This window comes from Saccopteryx leptura, chromosome 1, assembly GCF_036850995.1.
Source record: "Saccopteryx leptura isolate mSacLep1 chromosome 1, mSacLep1_pri_phased_curated, whole genome shotgun sequence".
In the NCBI taxonomy this organism is placed as follows: domain Eukaryota; kingdom Metazoa; phylum Chordata; class Mammalia; order Chiroptera; family Emballonuridae; genus Saccopteryx; species Saccopteryx leptura.
Genome location: NC_089503.1, coordinates 148,195,116 through 148,217,988, shown reverse-complemented (window position 1 = coordinate 148,217,988; position 22,873 = coordinate 148,195,116). Strand labels below are relative to the sequence as shown.

The 22,873-nt window shown below is 40.0% G+C and overlaps 1 protein-coding gene across 9 annotated transcripts in view; it reads left to right on the top strand.

Annotated features, from left to right (window-relative positions):
* The window catches only part of FAM169A (family with sequence similarity 169 member A), an 89,267-nt gene that overhangs the window by 39,391 nt on the left and 27,003 nt on the right, over positions 1-22,873 (top strand). For 8 of the 9 annotated variants that reach the window (XM_066377414.1, XM_066377386.1, XM_066377435.1 and 5 more), the window contains exons 2-5: positions 2,776-2,910; positions 6,000-6,099; positions 6,409-6,494; positions 8,868-9,039. In XM_066377414.1, the coding sequence (XP_066233511.1) occupies positions 2,779-2,910; positions 6,000-6,099; positions 6,409-6,494; positions 8,868-9,039 (490 nt within the window). In that variant the 5' untranslated portion in view covers positions 2,776-2,778. Of the gene's footprint in view, positions 1-2,775; positions 2,911-5,999; positions 6,100-6,408; positions 6,495-8,867; positions 9,040-22,873 lie in introns of those variants that run through there. The other variant, XM_066377442.1, reaches the window with a different exon arrangement.

Genomic DNA, 22,873 nt, shown 5'->3' with positions numbered 1-22,873 from the left:
TACTGTTTGTTATTGTTAAATTTAAGCCCATTTTTTATTTTTGCTGTTGTAAATGGCATTCTTGCCGGGGTCCAGCCCCGGGGGGGATCCAGGGGTCCCACAGGAGGAGACGGCGTCGGCGAAATCGAGTGAGAGAGCCGAATTCTTTTCTTTCTCTTTATTCTCTAGTTAGCATTTTCTGCCATGCATCTCTGCCAAATGCTAGTACAGCTCCTTTTTTTATACACACACACCAAGTTACAATTACATGGTATTAATCATTGCTTCTGTTTCACTATGTTTACATGTTTCCAGATAACAGTTAATTTATATCTATAAACTACAAATCAGGTGGCAAATCATTCAAAGTACAATTAAAAAATAACTTGAATAGCGATAACATCGGTAAAAGCTTTTAAAGGATTAGTACTAACTAATAACTCAACTTTACTGTTGTTGTGAGTCAAGGGGCAGAGAGAGATTAACAGACAAAATCATTAAGGACTAGCAAAGGACCACCGCTTGCTCAGGCAAATGGCCTTGAGTTTATGCAGTGTCCTAACTTTTCTCACAAGATAACAAAAGGCTTGCCCATTAAGAAATTGACATAACATTAAGAGTAACTTTTACTTAAAGATATATAGAGTGCACTCGCAAGATAGCTTAGTAGCAACATAATTTCAGAAGACATTAATTGCTATTGCTTCTATGGATGCCCCCCCATACCTCTCATTATCTGAAGAAAGAAATTTGGGGAGTATACAAACCTCATGAGAGTGTCTCACTGAGAAAGCCCAGCAACTGCCTTCAGTCATAAAACAATTCTCTTAGCAAAACATTCTTTTCTTGCTGACTGCATTCCCATTCCAAGCCATGCAACGGGCCATTCCATTACACTTTACCTAAGATTCTAATGTCTAGTTAAACTTTATTTATTTACTATATTCACACACTAGTAAGTTCTAACTATATTCTTCTTAGAGTGTTCCACTATTTGCAGATTAGACCTGTGGTGGCGCAGTGGATAAAACGTCGACCTGGAAACACTATTTGCAGATCAAATAAGCAAGAAGAAAGGAAAGTTTCTCTACTCTATCACATGAAAAGGCTAGGGAGGAAAAATGATGAATTAAGTAAAGGCCAAAAGGTGCTTTGCGCACAGCCACTGCCTTCTACCCATTCACAAGTCACAATCTATTCTTTCTAACATGATTAAGAAGAAATTCTCCTACAACCTTAACCCTTTACGAGGGATATCATAGCCAGCCTCTTATGTTTATGAGCCCAGTTCAAGGGGCTTACAGGCTTTTCTGTGGAACTTACACCTTCTGTCTCATTTCCAAAGAAATTACTACGAATCTACAGGGAAAGCACGGTACTATTATTCCTGTACCATAAATAATGGCACACACCCAGAAAAGGGGGGAATATAAGGCCAGATTAATTCAAAAGATTAAAGGGGGAAGTATCGTTGTGCCTTTCCTTTGCGGTGACTTTGTCAACCCGCAGCTGTTGGTCTTTACTGCGGTGACTCTATCTTCTTTTGCTGTGACTTTGTCTACCAGCAGTTGTGGATCTTCTCCTGCTGTGACCTAGTTAGCCAGCATCAGTGGATCGGCTCCCGACACATTCTGTTCTTATCATTCATTTCTTTTTACTGGTTATTGTATATATGGGGGCTTGCTTGATTTCTGTAACTGTGTCCTGCTCTTTTACTACATTTTCTGATTGGTATAGTTTTTCCATTGATTCTTTTGGGTTTTCCAATTAAATATATTACTTGAAAAATGAGGCAGAAATAGTTCCCCCACATATACTCTTACCTAATTGTTGTGCCTCTAATCTAATTGCATTGACAAGTATTTATGTAATGTTATACAGTAGTGGTCATTTTTCCAGACTTTAGTTGGACAATGTTTAGTGTTTCCCCAAGCATTTACCCATTGCAACTGTAAAATTCAGTGATTATTTTTTCTTTTTAGTAAATTTATAAGGTGGAACAACCATCACTATGATGCAGTTACAGAACTGTTTTTTGTATGTGTGATAGAGATAGAGAGAGAGACAGAGCTAGGAACAGATAGGAACAGACAGGAAGGGAGAGAGATGAGAAGCATCAGTTCTTTGTTTTGGCAACTTAGTTGTTCATGGATTGCTTTCTCATATGTGCCTTGACCAGGGGGCTGCAGCAGAGCAAGTTACCCCTTACTCAAGCCAGTGACCTTATGCTTCAAGCCAGTGACTGTTGGGCTCAAGCTAGCAACCATGGGGTCATGTTTATGATCTCATGCTCAAGCCAATGACTCTGTGCTCAAGCCTGATGATCCCACGCTCAAGTCGGCAACCTTGGAGTTTTGTACCTGGGTCCTCTGCCTCCCAGTCTGCCACTCTATCCACTGTGCCACCACCTGGTCAGGCCATTGTATTGTTATTCCAGAAAGTTCCCTTCTTTCCTTTTGTAGTGATTTGTAATGTTGACAGGTATATGGGGATATATTTGTGTGTGTTTATATGCAAATAGGTATATTCTGCATCTCTATAAATATATTTATATCACTTAAAGAATCACCATTAATTCCTATTTTATTTTGTTTTTAATTAAAATGAATGTTTAAAAGTTTTCTTTTTGACATATTGTTAAATCAGCAGGTCAAGTTGTAGTCTGACTTGGCATAGTGAGAAAGAACTCTCTGTAAAATAAAATGTAGAAACATTACATTAAACAGTTTTATCTGTGAGAAAAGGAAGATAGCATTTCATTTTCTGAAACATTTTGTCCCATGTTGTTTGTTAAAGAGGATGGCATTCCCCGTGGATATGCTGGATAATTGCAGTCATGAGGAATTAGAAAATTCTGCTGAAGATTATATGTCAGATCTAAGGTGTGGGGACCCTGAAAATCCTGAGTGTTTTTCTCTTCTCAATATTACGGTAAGGTGTTCTACAGTGATTTTTATCAGTCTTTCAGTTGAGTTTACACATGAAATCAAGAAGTGTTTAATCGCTTTTGAAATTTGCATAAGAAGACATCAGTAAAATGGATTAATACTGATTGGTTAGTACAGTAGATCCCCCTAAAAAACTGTAAGTTTAAAAAAAAGCTGTAGTTTATATTACTTAATATCTGTGTTGTGCCTTTAAAATTAAGTACCATATTCCCCCATGTATAAGATGCACCCGTTTTCGAAAAATTTGGGTTCTAAAAACTGGCTGTGTCCTTTACAGTGGTTGTAGATTTTTTTTTTACTTGCATTTTCCATTTTTTTGATCTGATGAAGTGTTATATGAATTTTATGATTAATAAAACTTGAGTTCAATAACTTTATGTAATACATTTTTTTTTTCAAATTTCAGGCCCCAAAATTAAGGTGCGTTTTATAAATGTCAGTGTTTTAAACATGGGGAAATATGGTAGTTTAGCGCTGGCCAGGTAGCTCAATTGGTTAGAGCAGGGGTAGTCAACCTTTTCATACCTACTGCCCACTTTTGTATCTCTGTTAGTAGTAAAATTTTCTAACAGCCCACTGGTTCCACAGTAATGGTGATTTATAAAGTAGGGAAGTAACTTTACTTTATAAAATTTATAAAGCAGAGTTACAGCAAGTTAAAGCATATAATAATAATTACTTACCAAGTACTTTATGTCAGATTTTCGCTAAGTTTGGCAGAATAAATCTTTATAAAACAACTTACTATAGTTAAATCTATGTTTTTATTTATACTTTGGTTGCTCCGCTACCGCCCACCATGAAAGCTGGAACACCCACTAGTGGGCGGTAGGGACTAGGTTGACTACCACTGGGTTAGAGCATGGTCCCTATACACCTGAGATCGGGAACTTTTTGGCTGAGAGAGCCATGAACGCCACATATTTTAAAATGTAATTCCATGACAGCCATACAACGAAGCATGTACATTAAGCATTATCCAAGAAAAATTTGGTGTTGTCCCGGAGGACAGCTGTGATTGGCTCCAGCCACCTGCAACCATGAACATGAGCAGTAGGAAATGAATGGATTGTAATACATGAGAATGTTTTATATTTTTAATGTTATTTTTTTTTATTAAAGATTTGTCTGCGAGCCAGATGCAGCCATCAAAAGAGCCACATCTGGCTCGCGAGCCACAGGTTCCCGACCCCTGCTATACACCAAGATTGCAGGTTTGATCCCTGGTCAGGGCACATATAAAATGAACCAATAAATGTGTAAATAAGTGGAACAACAATTTGATGTTTTTCTCTTTTTCTCACCCTCACCCTCTTTTTCTAAAAGCAATTTAAAAAATTAATTTACCAATTTTGCTAAGATTTGTTACCGTATTTGAGCTAACTCCATTAAATTTTTTTTAGATTTGGACTTTGTGAGATTAGAACTTTTAATAAAAAAATCGGCGAAACACTACATTACACATTTTTTTTTTTTGTATTTTTCTGAAGCTGGAAACAGGGAGAGACAGACAGACTCCCGCATGCACCTGACCGGGATCCACCCGGCACGCCCACCAGGGGCGACGCTCTGCCCACCAGGGGGCGATGCTCTGCCCATCCGGGGTGTCGCTCTGCCACGACCAGAGCCACTCTAGCGCCTGGGGCAGAGGCCAAGGAGCCATCCCCAGCGCCCGGGCCATCTTTGCTCCAATGGAGCCTTGGCTGCGGGAGGGGAAGAGAGAGACAGAGAGGAAGGAAGGGGGTGGGGGTGGAGAAGCAAATGGGTGCTTCTCCTATGTGCCCTGGCCGGGAATCGAACCTGGGTCCCCTGTATGCCAGGCCGACGCTCTACTGCTGAGCCAACCGGCCAGGGCTACATTACACATTTTTGTGTCACAAGTCTTCCCTTTTCTAAAATAGAAAATCAAAGTTTCAGATTAGCTGTGATATATTGTAATATATCATTAGACTTGTAATCATTATAATTCCACTGTGAACTTGATGGTGGGTAAATTCTCTAACCTCTACACCTCAGATTTTTCTTCAGGATAATTATGTTGATTTCAAGATTCTTTAAAGTGTCTTCTAGCACCAATATTTTATGATTCTCTTAATTGTAATATTGTCTGTAAGTGGAGAATTAATGTTGGGTTAATGAAGGCAGAAAAATTTTATTCTATGTATCTCAAAAAAAAAAAGGGGGAAAATGGTGTTTTTAATAGAAAAACCTCCCCTCCCCAAATTGTCCAAATCAGTTTTTCAATTGCTGGTCTGTGGATTGGTCTGCCAGAAATTTTCGTGCTGGTCCACAAAAGAGTTAACCACCCTGATGTTGTATGAAGATTATAGACCTAGTGGTCTTAGTTAAATTTGCTTATACTCAGGGTGAGTTTTGCCTTAGTGCTTCCCAAAATAATTTTATTTTTACTGGTCCCCAATTTTAAAAACTTTGGAAACCTCTACTCTAAATAACATGATGAACTGTAGTTTTTTTTGTTTTTGTTTTTTAATTTTTCTGAAGTGAGAAGTGGGGAGGCAGAGAGACAGACTCCCGCATGTGCCTGACCGGGATCCACCCGGCAAGCCCACCAGGGGGCGATGCTTTGCCCATTTGAGGCGTCTCTCTCTGTTGCAGCTGGAGCCATTCTAGCACCTGAGGCAGAGGTCATGGAGCCATCCTCAGTGCCCGGACCAACTTTGCTCCTGTGGGAGGGGAAGACAGAAATAGAGAGAAAAAGGAGAGGGGGAAGGGTGGAGAAACAGGTGCCTCTCCTGTGTGCCCTGACTGGGAATTGAACCTGGGACATCCACATGCTGGGCGGACGCTCTACCACTTTTAATGACTTTATGGACCACATCGTTCTTTTGTTTTTATTTATACTTGTGGCTAGAGCACAGTAATATTTTATTGAAATAAATTTTCATTTTTCCTCCTAAGATAAAATTTTCACTAAAGGGAATTCTGAATTACTTTTTTTAAGACTAGAAATATCTTCTGTGAAATGTTAATATTTTGGCAGAATCATGCTGTTTTTGACTTATATTTTCTTAACAGACTCTTCACTAATCTTTTAATCAATTGTCATTTCAGATTCCTATAAGCCTGTCAAATGTGGGCTTTGTACCTCTTTATGGTGGTGATCCAACCCAGAAAATTCTTGCTCTTTTTTCACCTGAGGACTCACTCACAGGTCTCTTTTTTGCTTAATCTTTAAAATTGAGGAATTTTCTTCAAACAATTAGAAATTTATTGAAAGGTAGCTACGTGAAGAAATTTTTAAAAGAAAACTTCTTTCAAACTGTAATTTTAGAAAAATAGAATTCTTAATTGCTTATAATTAAATGTTTAATGAGTAAAATAAAAATGTTATAAATGGGGCCACATCATATTTTAAAGTATGGGTATACTTAAGGGTATCTATAAAAACCTTACCAAATAGTAATATTATGTATTTTAAGATTTAAGACTTAATTATTAATAATAATTTATTTTATTTTAGCTGTGGCACTTTACCTTGCTGATCAGTGGTGGGCTATTGATGATATTGTGAAAACATCTGTCCCTTCTAGAGAGGGGCTTAAGCAGGTAATCAGATCCTGTAATTAAGTCTTGACTTAGGCCATTTCACAAGTATATTTCCCATAAACAGTGATACATAGTTTTTATAGTTACTGAGCCTACCTCCATTTTACTATAATCAGGTTATATTAAACCCTTAGAGTTTCATTGTTCTAAATGTATGTGGGAATTGGGTGAGAAAGAATGAATGCCTATGGGTTAATTGGACTGTAGTTACCCATGTCTACTTCAGCTTCTGATTTTCTTGTTGGGTAGCGAAAAAGCTAATTCCCTCTCTGTGTGATTTCTTAGGTTCTCTGTCTCTAGGAGACACTGAGCAGGAAACTTGCTTATCAGTAGGACCGTTTTGGGAGGTTCTCAGCAGCATACTGCAAAACTGTCTTTTTTTCTCTCTTGGTCTCTGTTTTATCAAATAGTTAGAGGAAGACAGATGGCACGCATGTCAATTCTGCATGCCACAGTGCTGAGTGGGAGAACCAATCTGTGAAAGACAGACTTAAGAAACAAAAAGGAAAGATCTAACATGATGAAAATAAATAGGAATAAATGTAATACCTGTAGGTTCAAAATATTAACTGTACCATGTACCCCATTGTAATGCTAGTGGCCGAGGCCAGGCAGGTCCACATTGAATTTGGGCAGACGATAGAGAAACTGCCGAGCCGGAAAGTGTTGAGCCATTACCATTTAATAAAGTCTCTCAACGGCAGATGAGCACACAAGCAGGGGAAAACCTCTTCTCTGGCACACAAACAACAAGAATGGCCCCTCACAGTGACAGGCAGGCAACCCACCATCCACAGTCCCCTGAGCGCAAGCACCTGTATGTAGCCTTATACAGGCCATGCACATGTGCCTCTGCCAGGTGCTCTCACACTGATCAAGCAAAGTGCTTGCAGCTGGTACACCAACGAGCAAGCCTAACACAGCTGCCCCACAACCATGAAGACCAAACTGAAACAGCAACCCATATGAACAAGAGTGTGCATTAGTTAATTAAAAGTAATGAAGGTAAGCAAAAAAGCAAACTTAAGAACCTTAAGTTTATGCAGAAGAGCCCTGTGGTTTTAGCAGTATTTTCATTGTTTATATCGGTAATATCTGCATGCCCGTCATGAAGACAGATATTAGGGATCTGGAGCAGTTTCAAGGAAGAGGGCTAGAATGCAAGGGTTCCCACAGTAGCATTAGATTAGTCTTTTCTTTCAGTTGTTCCTATGTTTAGCTTTGGTATGAAATTTAGGGGAATATTATGGCTGTCTTCAGATATTTGTAAGTGTGTGTTTCCGGAATATCAAGGTATATCTTTAGCAAATAGATTTTGGCTCAGTATGAGGAAGAATTTTATACTGATCAGAGCCGTCTAAGGGAGGAATGGGTTGCCTTATAAGCTAACAAGCTTTGTCATTTCATGTGTTGTTTAGTATTGGAGATCTCCTACTGGGGGTGTTTTTGAGAGCAGTGAATGTGTGGTTAATGAGTTCTCTCTCCACTTCCCTACTTAGAGGGCACTCTTGTTTTTCTTTAAGGAGACTGGAGGAAATAGATTTATGCAGAGAACTTTTGTTTTCAGCAGTAAGAGATATCTATTGGGAATACCCCACAGTTTGATGTCAGAAGGTTGGTAGCAGGGTCCCTGTGACCATGTAGCCCTGAATGTAAGAAGTGAGGCTTAGTTTCCATTTTGTGATTGCCCGTACTAGTTTTCACAGGACTTCTCTGGTGCCACTATCATCACTGATCTGGTCAGCAGAGAAGTGTCTCTGTGTGTGTGTGTGTGTGTGTGTGTGTGTGTGTGTGTGTGTGTGTGCTGGTGGTGTGTATTCCTATAGTTAGACAACAAATACAACTGTTAAATGAATATTTTACAAGAAAAAGATGAGACAGAGAGTCCTTTCCCAGGAGCATTATTATACTCATCAAATGAGGTAATTGTTCTTAAAGTCTTCAGGAGATAACATGAAGCCTCCCCCTCTCTCCCTTCTTTTTTAATGTGGAGGCTGAAATGGAGAGTAAGAGAGTTGAAGCAGAGGAGGTGGTAGAGGCAGCAGTTAGTGTGACTGAGACTCTGATCGGTTCAGCTGGGAGCTGAGAGAAACAGTGCTGAAGAGGAGAGGAGGTGCTGGCATTGGTGCTCTGTAAAATAGTTTTGCTGAGAGGCAGTGTTCATGCATAATATGTGTATATAGAAATGGACTGTTATTGGCATGGATGCTTAGCTTTATCTCTGTGATAATAAAATGTTTTACAGGTCATTTTGAATGTATTTAGAATGCCTTGAATGCCATTATGAGGTATGAAGCAGAGAGCGAGGTAAATGGCATCTCTGAATTGATGCATATTATAACTGTTGTGCCTGGTGTTTAATTCTCTTTGTAGGTGAGAACTCTTGGGGAGAGAGTGGTTCTATATGTTCTGAATCGAATTATTTATAGAAAACAGGAAATGGAGAGAAATGAGATCCCATTCCTGTGTCATAGCAGTACTGATTATGCTAAGATTCTGTGGAAGAAAGGAGAGGCCATTGGGTTTTATTCAGTTAAGCCTACAGGTGAGTCTTTAAAAGTTATTTCAACTGTGTATAATGGAAACCTTTTCAGACATCAACTGTATCACTATCCCTTTTCAATGAATCTTTAGTGCAAATTGATGTGCTTTTACTTAGTATTTTGGGGGAATATTTTGATTCTGTTATTTAGTTAAAAGTGAGGATTATTAGGAAAGTCTTTTGAAAATAGTTGATAGAAAGGAAGATTTCACCTGATTGGGCGGTGGCTCAGTGGATAGAACATCAGACTGGGATGCAGAAAACCCAGGTTTGAGACCCTGAGGTCGCCAGCTTGAGCAAGGTCTCATCTGGTTTGAGCAAAAAGCTCACCAGCTTGATTGAGCCCAAGCTCGCTGGCTCGAGCAAGGGGTTACTTGGTCTGCTGAAGGCCCGAGGTCAAGGCACGTATGAGAAAGCAATCAATGAACAATTAAGGTGTTGCAATGTGCAACGAAAAACTAATGATTGATGCTTCTCATCTCTCCGTTCCTGTCTGTCTGTCCCTGTCTATCCCTCTCTCTGACTCTGTGTAAAAAAAAAAAAAAAAAAGGATTTCTCCACAGATGTGGAGAGAGAGCCTCAAATGTGTTCCTCTTCTTCCATGTCCTTCCATGTCCTTTATTTAAAAGTTGTTTACTGTGATTCTGCTGCTGTCACTATTACTAGCTCCCCTTTTACCCTTGTTTACCTGTGGGCCAAATGCATAGCCCTCTTCTGCTTAGTGCAGCTGATTTACTTGGACATCTAAAAGGCAGCTTTGCAAATTACCATGGAAAACAAAGTACTTTAATGTGTTTAAAGTCTCCAAACTGCTTTGAAATGATAAATCCTCTAAAGTTTGGATTGCTGATTCTAAGACCCAATTATATTCTACTGCTAGGAGACTAGTGCATCTTCGTCTTGTTTTACTTGTTTTCCTATTCATTTGCTCTCTAGATCTGCTGGAGCCAGAGAGATCTAACCTGCTTACTCTATGTATGTAAATTACCAAGTGACACAGTTGGTCTAGTTTTATACCTTGACCAAAAGACCTTTCACAGAGAAGGCTCACATTCTTTTTCTGTCTTTTTTATATTTCAGACCTTCTAAACTTAGCTCTTCTGGTCAAATCCAGAAAAGATGATACCAGTTTCACTGCTGATTTGAAGAAAAATTGTGACCGATGTTTTAGTCACATAATTAGTATACATTTATGATGAGACTATGCATATAGTCAATAAAAGGAAGGTCACCTTGACTCAAGAATAAAAAACTGATCTAGAGTGTAAAATGCTTTTACTATTTAGTAAATAGTTTGGTTCTCTTTTAATATTCTATTTTATTCTTGTATAAATTTGAAACAGTCAGTGATTTATGTGACTCTAGAAAGATATTTTACATAATAGTGATGTTAGTTAAATGGAAAGTTGCTGCTTTGCACAAAAGGCATCACTTTGATTTTTTTTGGCTATAGAGAGAGAGACAGGGACAGACAGAAAGGAAGGGAGAGAGATGAGAAGCATCAAAGCATCAATTCTTCATTGAGGCACCTTCGTTGTTCATTGATTTCTCATATGTGCCTTGATGGGGGGCAGGGAGCTCCAGCCGAGCCCGTGAACTCTTGCTCAAGCCAGTGACCATGGGGTCGTGTCTATGATCCCACACTAAAGCCAGCGACCCCTCGCTCAAACTGGTGAGCCTGCGCTCAAGCAGGTACAGCTTGTGCTCAAGCCGGTGACCTTGGGATTTTGAACCTGGGTCCTCACCATCCCAGGCCGATGTTCTATCCACTGGACCACTGCCTGGTCAGACATCACTTTGATGTTTTTAAAATAAGTTTAGGGCTCAGGTGTGGTTTAATTTCCTTATGCTTTATTTCATTTATTTACGTATTTACAATATATTTTACATTTTTTTATTTTAGAAATTAAATATAAAGGTGACATTGATCAATAAGAATACATAGGTTTCAGGTAAACATCTGTTGTTTTTGTTGATTGCATTGTATGCTTTATTTATTTAAGTTTAAGGATATAGCATTTTTTTAGTATTTCTGATTAGTGTTTGATTCAAGGAGTGTGTTGCTTTTCATTTTATGTGCATTTGGGGCTCCCCCTCTCCTCTGAGACCTGGCCTTTATACCTTTATATTTGCTTTTTCTGGTAGTTAGCTCAGTTGCATATCCTGGAGCTTCCGGGTGCTACTTTTCTACCACTTTTAGTACCTTGGATACTTCTTTGCTCATTTGCTTTTACATACTTACTATTTTTGTTCTTTTTTGCTTTACTCTCTCTCTGGCTGTCATCTGCCAGATAATAATGGAATTAGGTGTCTTTGTATCAGTAACCATTTCATTTAATTTGAAATTTTTTCTTTTTTTATACAAAGGAAATCCAAACGTAAAATATTTTGGAAAAACTATTTAAAACAATACTAAAACACATTGTGATAGAAGTATTCCCTACATTCATATTAGGAAAAAAGCTACACCAGCAAAAAGATAAAATCTTTATTGAAATTTTAGTTGAATGAAAGCTTTATGCAATCACTTATAATTTATTATTTTTAAATTAAATAGCAAATCAGTATATAGGGATAATAGTTGGGACATAAAAAGAACCTTGCTATATAAAAGGAGGCTTTGTTTATGAGGTTAGATTCTATTACAGTACAGTGAAATTCAAGAAACTATATAAATTCTCTTTTGCCTAAAGGAAGAGATCACTGTGTGAGAGACTTACTGTTTTTTGGGTTAGGAACATGTCAGATTATTAAAAATAGTTTCTTACACTAGGTTTTTGTGTGATGGCTGGCATATAACTCTAAGGGAGCTCACAGATTGAGTAACATCGCTATGTCAGAAGATTTTCTGGTCTTGTCTATAGTTATTAAGCACTTCTATTTATAAAAATAGAAACACAGGAATAGGATTAATGCTGAACCTTGTCTCATTCTGGTAGCAAGTAATATTCATTCATGACCATATAAATAAATAAAAGGTAAGCCCCATATTTCATTAAGAGATGTATTTTCAGGAAAATTTCATTTTTGGCTTAATAATTAGGTTTTCAAATATATAATATACTTGTGTTTTGACCTATCATATACTAAAATAAATTATAATGATAATACAAAATTTCTTTTGTGTTTATACTTAGAATCTTATGGTCACAAGGAGTTTAAAAATTTTATATTTATATACAGATATGTTTTTACAGAGAATAATGATTGGGTAATCAAACTTTCAAGTATAGAAATATATAAGATAACATTCTATAGAATAAATATAATAGAAATAGAATTTGAAGGATAAATCAATAATGTAAAATTTTAAAATGTTAAAGAATGATTAGTTCAATAATAAAGGACTAGCCCTGGCTGGCTGGCTCAGTGGAAGAGCGCCGGCCCGGTGGGTGGAAGTCCTGGGTTCGATTCCCGGCCAGGGCACACAGGAGAAGCACTCATCTGCTTCTCTACCCTTCCCCCTTTCCTTTCTCTCTCTCTCTCTCTTCTCCTCCTGTAGTCAAAGCTCCATTGGAGCAAGATTGGCCCGGGTGCTGAGGATGGCTTCATGGCCTTCACCTCAGGCGCTGGAATGGCTCTGGCTGCAACTGGCTGCAATGGAGCAACACCCCAGATGGGCAGAGCATCGCCCCCTGGTGGGCATGCCGGGTGGATCCTGATCGGGTGCATGCAGGAGTCTGTCTCTGCCTCCCCACTCCCCACTTCTCAGTTCAGAAAAATACAAAAAAAAAAAAAAGAGAAAGTAATGGACTAGTTTAATGGATGATGATAGTCGTAAAATTGATTTTAGGGTCCATTTTATACATTTAAAAGATGTAATAGTTTTGTTTTTATTTAAGTAAATATTTTTTAATTGCAAAGGGAAAATTAGTAAATTTATGTAGAGAATTTTGGCAGACATCATGTTAACTAATCAGTCCTGGTTAACATCACCAGGAATAAGATGCATCAATATTGTGGACCCCAGATCTGTACTGGACTGAGAAGGGCATAGCATGGTATCTGTGGTGTTTTTGCCCAAAATGCATAACCTTAGTTTTATTATGAGAAAACATTAGAACCAAATTGAAAGTTATTCTACAATATAACTGATCAGTGATCTCGAAAAGTATCATGATCATGAAAAACAAGGAAAGATGGAGGAATTATAAAAGACTAGAAATTAAGGAGACATTAAACTAAATACATTATGGAATCCTGGATTGGGTCCTGAAACTGAAAAGAGCATCAATGTAAAAACTGGTAAAATTGATATAAGATCTGCAGTTTAGTTCATGATAACTTTGTATGTTTATTTCTTCGTTTTGATAATGGTGAGATGTTAGTATTAGGAGAAGCTGGGTAAAGGGTATATAAGAACTCTGTACAGTAGTACCTTGAGATACGAGCAGACCAATGTATGGAAAAAAAATTTTTTTTTAAGATATGAGCTGCAAGTCGGTCCGTATTTTTGTTTGAGATTCGAGTGAAATTCCGAGATACTTAGTCGTGATTCGGGAAGCTGCCGCTAGTTCAGGAGTCGGGAAGCTATGGCTCGTGAGCCAGATGTGGCTCTTTTGATGGCTGCATCTGGCTTGCAGACAAATCTTTAATTTAAAAAATAACGTTAAAAATATAAAACAGGCCTGACCAGGCAGTGGCGCAGTGGATAGAGCGTCCGACTGGGATGCGTAAGGACCCAGGTTTGAGACCCCGAGGTTGCCAGCTTGAGTGTGGGCTCATCTAGCTTGAGCAAAAAGCTCACCAGCTTGGACCCAAGGTCACTGGCTCGAGCAAGGGGTCAGTCTGCTGAAGGCCCGCGGTCATGGTACATATGAGAAAGCAATCAATGAACAACTAAGGTGTTGCAATGAAAAACTGATGATTGATGCTTCTCATCTCTCTCCGTTTCTGTCTGTCTGTCCCTATCTATCCTTCTATCTGACTCTCTCTCTGTCCGTTTAAAAAAAATATATATATATATGTATATAAAACATTCTCATATATTACAATCCATTCATTTCCTACCGCTCATGTTCATGGTTGTGGGTGGCTGGAGCCAATCACAGCTGTCCTCCAGGACAACACCAAATTTTTATTGGATAATGCCGAATGTACACGGGTCGTTGTGAGGTCAGGAAGTAAACTTCCCTCCTTTTAATCAAGTAGTCAGCTAAGTAATTGAGGGAACCCTTTTGACGAAGAAGATGGCTAAAAGGAAAAAAGATGAGGAGTATCGATCGTACTTTTTAGCAGGAATGGACAGAGGAATTCGCCTTTGTGGAGAGAGCTGGTTCTGCAGTGTGTCTAATATGCAATGATAAAATTACATTGATGAAATGGTCAAATATAAAGCTGCACTTCGACACACGCCATACTACATTTGCATCGAAATATGCAGCGGGGGACAGCAGAAAGAAAGCATGTCAAGAGCTACTGTGCCAGTGCAAGCTAGTCAGCAGCAACTTCGTGTTTGGACCCAACAAGGTGACTGGAATTCAGCTAGCTTTGCTGGTGCTTTAGCAATTGTGAGAAACGGAAAGCCATTCACAGATGGGGAGTATGCAAAAACATTCATGCTTGATGTTGCCAATGAACTTTTGGACGACTTTTCGGATAAAGACGAGATAATCAAACGAATAGAAGACATGCTGAAGGTCCGCGGTCATGGTACATCTTCTGTCGGCAAGAACTGTTCACGATCGTACCATCATGATGGCAAATCAAATTGAGGCAACACAAGTGAAGGACATAAATGCAGCACCATTCTTTTCTCTCGCTTTGGATGAGTCAACAGACGTAAGCCATTTATCCCAGTTCAGCGTGATTGCAAGGTATGCTGTCGGTGACACACTACATGAGGAAAGTCTTGCTGTTTTGTCTATAAAGAGACAACAAGAAGGGAGGATTTATTCAAGTCCTTCATTGAGTTCGCTAAAGAAAAAAAATCTACCGATGGATAAACATATTTCCGTGTGTACTGATGGTGCTCTGTGCATGGTGGGGAAAAACAGAGGATTCGTAGCGCTTCTTCATGAACATGAAAAGAGACCTATCCTGAGTTTTCACTGCATCCTACATCAGGAGGCGCTTTGTGCTCAGATGTGTGGTGAGCAGTTTGGTAAGGTGATGTTGCTGGTCATTCGGGTGATCAACTTTATTGGTGCCCGAACTTTAAATGATCGCCAGTTTAAATCATTGCTGGATGATGCTGGGAATAATTATCCTGGTCTGCTTCTGCATAGCAATGTGTGTTGGTTGTCAAGAGGGAAGGTGCTCAGCCGTTTCACAGCTTGTCTGAGCGAAATCTAGACTTTTCTTGAAATGAAAAACGTCGAGCATCCTGAGTTAGCTAACACTGAGTAGCTCCTGAAGTTCTACTATCTCATGGACATGACTGAACATCTCAACCAGCTCAATGTGAAAATGCAAGGCATTGGAAATACAGTCTCATCCCTTCAACAATCAGTGTTTGCATTTGAAAACAAGCTGGAGCTCTTCATCGCTGACATTGAAACAGGTCGTTTACTACACTTTGAAAGAGAGTTTAAAGATGCATTGCACAGCAAGTGACCCTGGTCAACATCTTGATCTCCAGCAGCTAGGAGGCTTCACATCTAATCTCCTGCAGTCATTCGAAGCGCGCTTTGGAGAATTTCGTGAGCGCACTCGTCTTTTTAAGTTCATCACCCATCCACACGAGTGTGCAGTGGACAGCGCCGACCTGAGTTACATCCCTGGTGTCTCCATCAGAGATTTTGAGCTGCTGACCTGAAGGCCTCAGACATGTGGGTGAATAATTACTGAAGTTCAAGTTACTGAAGGAAGATTTGGAAAGACTTGCATGACAGCAAGCAGAGTTGGCGAGCAAACACAAGTGGGGAGAAATGAAAAGACTTCAACCCGTGGACCAGCTGATTGTCAAAACTTGGAATGCGGCCCTGGCCGGTTGGCTCAGTGGTAGAGCGTCGGCCTGGCGTGCAGAAGTCCCGGGTTCGATTCTCGGCCAGGGCGCACAGGAGAAGCACCCATCTGCTTCTCCACCCCTCCCCCTCTCCTTCCTCTCTGTCTCTCTCTTCCCTTCCCGCAGCCAAGGCTCCACTGGAGCAAAGATGGCCCGGGCACTGGGGATGGCTCCTCGGCCTCTGCCCCAGGCGCTGGAGTGGCTCTGGGGTCGCAACAGAGCGACGCCCCGGATGGGCAGAGCATCGCCCCCTGGTGGGCAGAGCGTCGCCCCCTGGTGGGTGTGCTGGGTAGATCCCGGTCGGGCGCATGCGGGAGTCTGTCTGATTGTCTCTCCCCGTTTCCGGCTTCAGAAAAATACAGGAAAAAACAACAACAACAAAAAAACTTGGAACGTGCTTCCCCTCACATACCACACACTGCAGCGTGTGAGTATTGCTGTACTGACAATGTTTGGCTCTACGTATGCATGTGAGCAGTCTTTCTCACATCTAAAGAACGTTAAGACCAACCTATGATTACATTTAATGGATGGAAGTCTCAACGCCTGCATGAAGCTTAACTTCACCATGTATCAACCAGACTACAAAGCCATCAGCAAAACCATGCAGCACCAGAAGTCGCATTAATGGTAAGAAGTACTTTATTCATCATTGGTTAGCAACAGCATAACAACGTTACTAAAAAGAATTCAGAGACTTACTGTTCTTTAAAAGTGTTGGTCTTACATAAAATGCACACATTTACTTATATTTAGTGTTAAACATATTGTATGGCTCTCATGGAATTACATTTTAAAATATGTGGTGTTCAAGGCTCTCTCGGCCAAAAAGGTTCCTGACCCATGTGCTAATTGGCTCGTTGGTGCATGGGTCTAGTATCGGCAGCACAACACCAGCGTCTTGTTCTTTTTCACGTGTTACCCGCAGAATCAAGTTGAATCTCATGAGCTGTACTTGTTCTTGCATCATTTTTGCATTTTTTACTATCTTTTTGTGAGCTATCATGTGGCCGAAGAAAGTGAGTGTAAAGGACAGTGGTGGGAAGAAGAGAATGATTTAGATAGAAGTAAAGCAGGAAATAATAGAAAAACATGAGCGTGGTGTACAAGTGATTGAACTGGCAAGGCTGTACGACCGCAATTCATCTACAGTTTGTACTATCCTTAAACAAAAGCATGCCATCAAAAGCGCAAATCCGGGGCCCTGGCTGGTTGACTCAGTGGTAGAGCGTTGGCCTGGCGTGCAGGAGTCCTGGGTTCAATTCCCAGCCAGGGCACACAGGAGAAGTGTCCATCTGCTTCTCCACCCCTCCCCCTCTCCTTCTTCTCTGTCTCTCTCTTCCCCTCCCGCAGCCGAGGCTCCATTGGAGCAAAAGTTGGCCTGGGTACTGAGGATGGTTTCATGGCCTCGCCTCAGGCGCTAGAATGGCTCTAGTTGCAACAAGCGATGCCCCAGATGGGCAGAGCATCGCCCCCTGGTGGGCGTGCCGGGTGGATCCTGGTTGGGCGCATGCGGGAGTCTGTCTGACTGCCTCCCATTTCCAACTTCAGAAAAATACAAAAAAAAAAACAAAACGCAAATCCAGTGAAAGGAACTACATTTCTGTCCCAATTAAGGACAAATATCCATGAAGAAAACTGTTAATGAGAAAAAGCTCACATATTATGAAAAACAAAATAAAATAAACAAACCTCCCTTGTTCATTCAGTGGAAGTTTGGAAATATTTGCTTTATGTCAGGAAATATAAAAGATATAAATTTGTATAAAACAGGTATTTTAATGTAGACAAGGTGAGAGAAAAAGACAAACTTGAAACTTGAGGATACTATTAACAGCTGCTGTTTTGGAAATGTCCATTATTACTTGGCTTCAACTGTGAACCACCTTGATCCAATTTGAAAACCTGTATTTTGAAAAAGCACAATCAACACCTATAAATCAGTTGTAGATTCACTACCGAAGGGATTTATGATCAGTACTAGAAGACTTTTAAAAAACAATTTTTTTTGTAATCTCCATTTAAAATGATTTTTAATGGGAGCATTTTTTCCTCTTTTCATTTGCTAGTCACCTTTTATTATGACTTTCAGACTATTCTTCTGAACTCTAAATCCATGATCTTCCCTCCTTTTTTTGGACAGATCATTCCCTGTTCACTAAAATTCATATTTCTGGCCCTAATATTATTTTAAGGAATAACAAAACTGTGATATAAAATGATAAGGATTTCTGGTATAGCTAAAAGCAAAACATAGCATAAATGGTGGAGGAGGATTGAAGTTATATTTTAGGGCCTTGAGTCTGTCTAGATAAAATCTTTTTTTAAAGGAAATGAGCAAAGGCGTGGGGGAGTCCCAACTACACTGTGGCCTCTTGAAATGTGTCATTGGGAAATGAGGAGGTGCCTTTGTTTCTAGCCATCTTTAAAAAGCACATACTTTCTTTCCTTTTTTTTTTTAGATAGGATGGGAGAGAGATGAGAAGCATCAGTTATTTGTTGCGGCACCTTAGTTGTTCATTGATTGCTGTCTCATACATGACCCAGGGGCTACAGCTAAGTCAGTGATCTTAGGCATCAAGCCAGTGACTTGGAGCTTCAAACTAGCTACCTTTAGCCTCAAACCAGTGACTATGGGGCCATGTCTGTTATCCCATGCTCAAGCCAGCAACCCCACGCTCAAACTGGTGAGCTTTTGCTCAAACCAGATGAGCCCGTGCTCAAGCTGGCAACCTCAGGGTTTCAAACCTGGTTCTCTGCATCCCAGTCTGACGCTGTGTCCACTGCGCCACTGCCTAGTCAGGCTATTTTCTCTTTCTTTTTTTTAAAGTACATGCTTTTTTGAGCGCTGGCCGGTTGGCTCAGTGGTAGAGCATCAACCAGGCGTGTGGAAGTCCTGGGTTCGATTCCCAGCCAGGGCACACATGAGAAGTGCCCATCTGCTTCTCTCCCTTTCCTGCTCTCCTTTCCTATCTCTCTCTTCCCCTCCTGCAGCCAAGGCTCCATTGGAGCAAAGTTAGCCCTGGTGCTGTGGATGGCTCCATGGATTCTGCCTCAGGGGCTAGAATGGTCCACTTGCAACAGAGCTACGCCCCAGATGGGCAGAACATCGCCCCCTAGTGGGCATGCCGAGTGAATCCCGGTCGGGCGCATGTGGGAGGCTGTTTGTCTGCCTCCCCGCTTCTCACTTCGGAAAAATACAGAAAAAAATAAAAAAATAAAGTACATTCTTTTTTTTTTTTTTTTTTTTTAATAATTTTATTGTTTTAATGGCGTGACATCAATAAATCAGGATACATATATTCAAAGATAACAAGTCCAGGTTATCTTGTCGTTCAATTATGTTGCATACCCATCACCCAAAGTCAGATTGTCCTCTGTTACCTTCTATCTTGTTTTCTTTGTGCCCCTCCCCCTCCCCCTTTCATACTTTTTAATATGGGTTCTGTTTATTGTGGAGGTAGGGTGCTCACTCCATACTCAGTGGAAACAAAGATTGAGATCATTGCTTTAGGCCTCAAAGCACCAAAAATCTAGTGGATGACACAAAGCTAATCATAACTTGATTTGGTAAGTACTGTATTTGAGGTATCAGTAACAGTAGTCATCGCAGAGTGGAACAGTTAATTTTGCCCAGAGGAAGGTGTCACTGAGAAAGTGATGCTGAAAAGTGCCTTTGAAATGTAAGTAAGGTGTCAGGCAAAGAAGGGAGGAAAAGAAAGAACATGCTTAGTAAATATGTATATGAGTGAAATGTAAATATAGAAAAGAAGTCACAGAGCCGTGTATTTTGGAAACCACACTGAATAAGCTGTTGGGACTAATGGGTAGGGACCATGGAATGGGGGGAGGGGTAGGTGGAGGTTCCCTTGTGCAGGGTTGTAAATGCCATACTCAGCTTTGAAATCTTACCTTATTGGCAAAGAAGCCATCAAAGAATTTTAGGTAGAGGTAACATGATTAAATATTTTAGGGAGATAATTTTTGTAGCACTTGGTGGTGGGTAGGGAAATTGTATTCTGAAGTCAATTAAAAGAGCTGTTTCAGTCCTCCAGATGAAACAAGTACTACTATTAGGAAAGTGGCAGTAGGGATAGAGAAGGAAGCAGATCTGAGGGAGATTTTTTGTGTGGTGACAGCATTGTGTATGTGTCAGAAGGGAAAGTGATGTACCTGCAGGGTTTGGGCTTGGGTTCTTAGGTGGAAAGGTTTTAACTAAGACTGGGAATACAGAAGGAGTGGGTTTGGTAATTCATGAGCTCAGTTTGACAGGTAAAGTTCAGTGTGCCTGAGATAGCAAACATAACTGGAGGGGATCTGCCGGCAGAAGGTACTGCTTGCTTAGATGTGACCATTGATTTCCTAAAAGCTAAAGAGGAAGTATTAGTCTGTTGGGAGATTTAAAAAAGGGGGAAAGTTAGCTGAGGCTGCTAGCTGTCCACCAAATATTTGTGCTTCCTCTTGTATGTTTTAGTCATTGGCCAGCAGCTGCCTAGTCAGAGATTATATTTTCCAGTCACTTGCACAAGTGGGTAGGGCTGTGTGATTAGTTCTCCCCAAAGTAGTGAAAGAAATGATCTATATGACTTTAGGTTGGAGTGGTTAAAGTGCACATTCCTTTTTCTAATTGCTGAATGCAAAGGATTCTGAGGACCTAAGGGATGGGGAAGCCACAAGATACAAGGAATCCGAGTCCTGACATCTTAACAATGTTAAGTATTCTGATCCATGAACATGGGCTGTTTTTCTATTTATGAATGAACCTGAGAGTTCATTAATTTCTTTTAGCAATGTTAGTCGTTTTCAGTGTGCAACTTTTGCATACTACTTTTATTAAATTTACTCCTAAGAGTTTTATTATTTGTTGATGCTATTGTAAATGGAATTGTATCTTAATTCTTCTTAAGATTGTTTATTGCTGGTGTATAGAAATACAATTGATTTTTGTGTATTGACCCTGCAGCCTTGCTAAATTTCTATAGTTTTAATGATTTTTTAGTGGATTCCTTAAGGTTTTCTATGTATAAGGTTATGTCATCTGCAAAAATAATTTTCTTGTTTCTTTTCAACCTGGTACCTTCTTTTCATGCCTAATTACCCTTGTACAGTCTAGTACAATGTTGAATAGAAGTGGTGAGAGTGGATATTTTTGTCTTGTTCCTAATCTTAGAGAGAAATATCCAGTCTTCCATCATTAACTGCATTGTTAGCTGTGGTATTTTCAAAGATCTCTATTAGGTTGAGGTTGATGTTGTATATTTTTTTATCATGAAAGGTGTTGGATTTTATCAAATGCCTTTTCTCCATCTATTGAGATGATTGTTTGGTTTTTGTTATATTTACATATATATGAGCTCTTCCATTCTTGATCTTGGAGTAAGTCTCAGGCATTACAGAAATTAAAGATTAGTGGTTATCAACATTTGGATAAGTGGTAAAAAGCCTTGGGAGTAGGTGCAATTACCCAAAGAAAATCTATAGAAAGAGAAGGTGGTCACCCTGGCCGGCTAGCTCAGCGGTAGAGCATTGATGTGGCGTGTGGAAGTCCAGGGTTCGATTCCCGGCCAGGGCACACAGGAGAAGTGCCCATCTGCTTCTCCACCCTTCCCCCTCTCCTTTCTCTCTGTCTCTCTCTTCCTCTTTCGCAGCCAAGGCCCCATTGGAGCAAAAAGTTGGCCTGGGCACAGAGGATGGCTCCATGGCCTCCGCCTCAGGCGCTAGAATGGCACTAGTTGCAATGGAGCGATGCCCCAGATGGGCCGAACATCGCCCCCTGGTGGGCGCTGGGTGGATCCAGGTTGGGTGTACGCGGGAGTCAGTCTATCTGCTCCCTCCTTCTCACTTTGGAAAAATAGAGAAGGTGGTCAAAGATGGAATTTTAAGGAATATAAATATTACCATGTGCAATGCTAAGTTTAATTTCATTTAATAAGTTTAAGTCAATGAAAACTTCATCTAAGGTAGCAGTTGTGGTTTTGCTATATTAGGTAATTATGCTGTTATCTACAGTTGTTAACATGTCTGAAGATCTCTGGTAACATAGGAAGTTTCCTGCCCTTTATTTGATTGCTGTTGTATAACCCTTATACAAAGTATAAATATTTAAGGTATAGGCAAAGGAAGAGAATCAGCATGGTTTTTTGAAATGAATATGTACAAGGTGGGGCAAAAGTGGGTTTACAGTTGTGTGTATGCAAAACAGTTTTTTAATAAATTTATAACTTTTAATTTTTATCGAGAGAGAGACAGGAAGGGAGAGAGATGAGAAGCATCAACTTGTATTTGTATCTGTTTTAGCTGTTCATTTATTGCTTCTCATGGATGCCTTGACCAGGGTGGGGTGGGGCTGTCCAGCTGAGCCAGTGACTACTTCCTTATACCAGTGACCTTGGCCTTCAAGCCAGCAAGCAACCTTTGGGCTCAAGCCAGTGACCATGGGTCATGTCTGTGACCATACTGGTCAAGCTGGTAACCCCATGCATGAGCCTGTGCTCAAGCCAGTGTTCTTGGTGTTTCAAACCTGGGTCCTCAGCATCTCAAGTCAACCGTCTGTCCACTGTGCTACCACTGGTCAGGCAGTTTATTCTTATTATTGTTGTGTTTTCCATATGAACAACTGTAAACCTATGTTTTCCCCCTTATACAAAGTATAAATATTTAACCCTGTATGTTGTGAGTAAATAGTACAAAAACTTGAAGCTTCATGAACATTACTAGTTCCATAAATTGACCATTTTAATGCTATACTAGATGCTGGAACTTACTTTTCCTATAGAAAGAATGTATGTTGAAAACAGAAAAAAATTTATTTTTAAGAAATCCTTTATATAATTAGTATTCTTCTGTAAGGAACCTGAAGCATGCACCATAGTAAACAGCCATAGAGCCTCA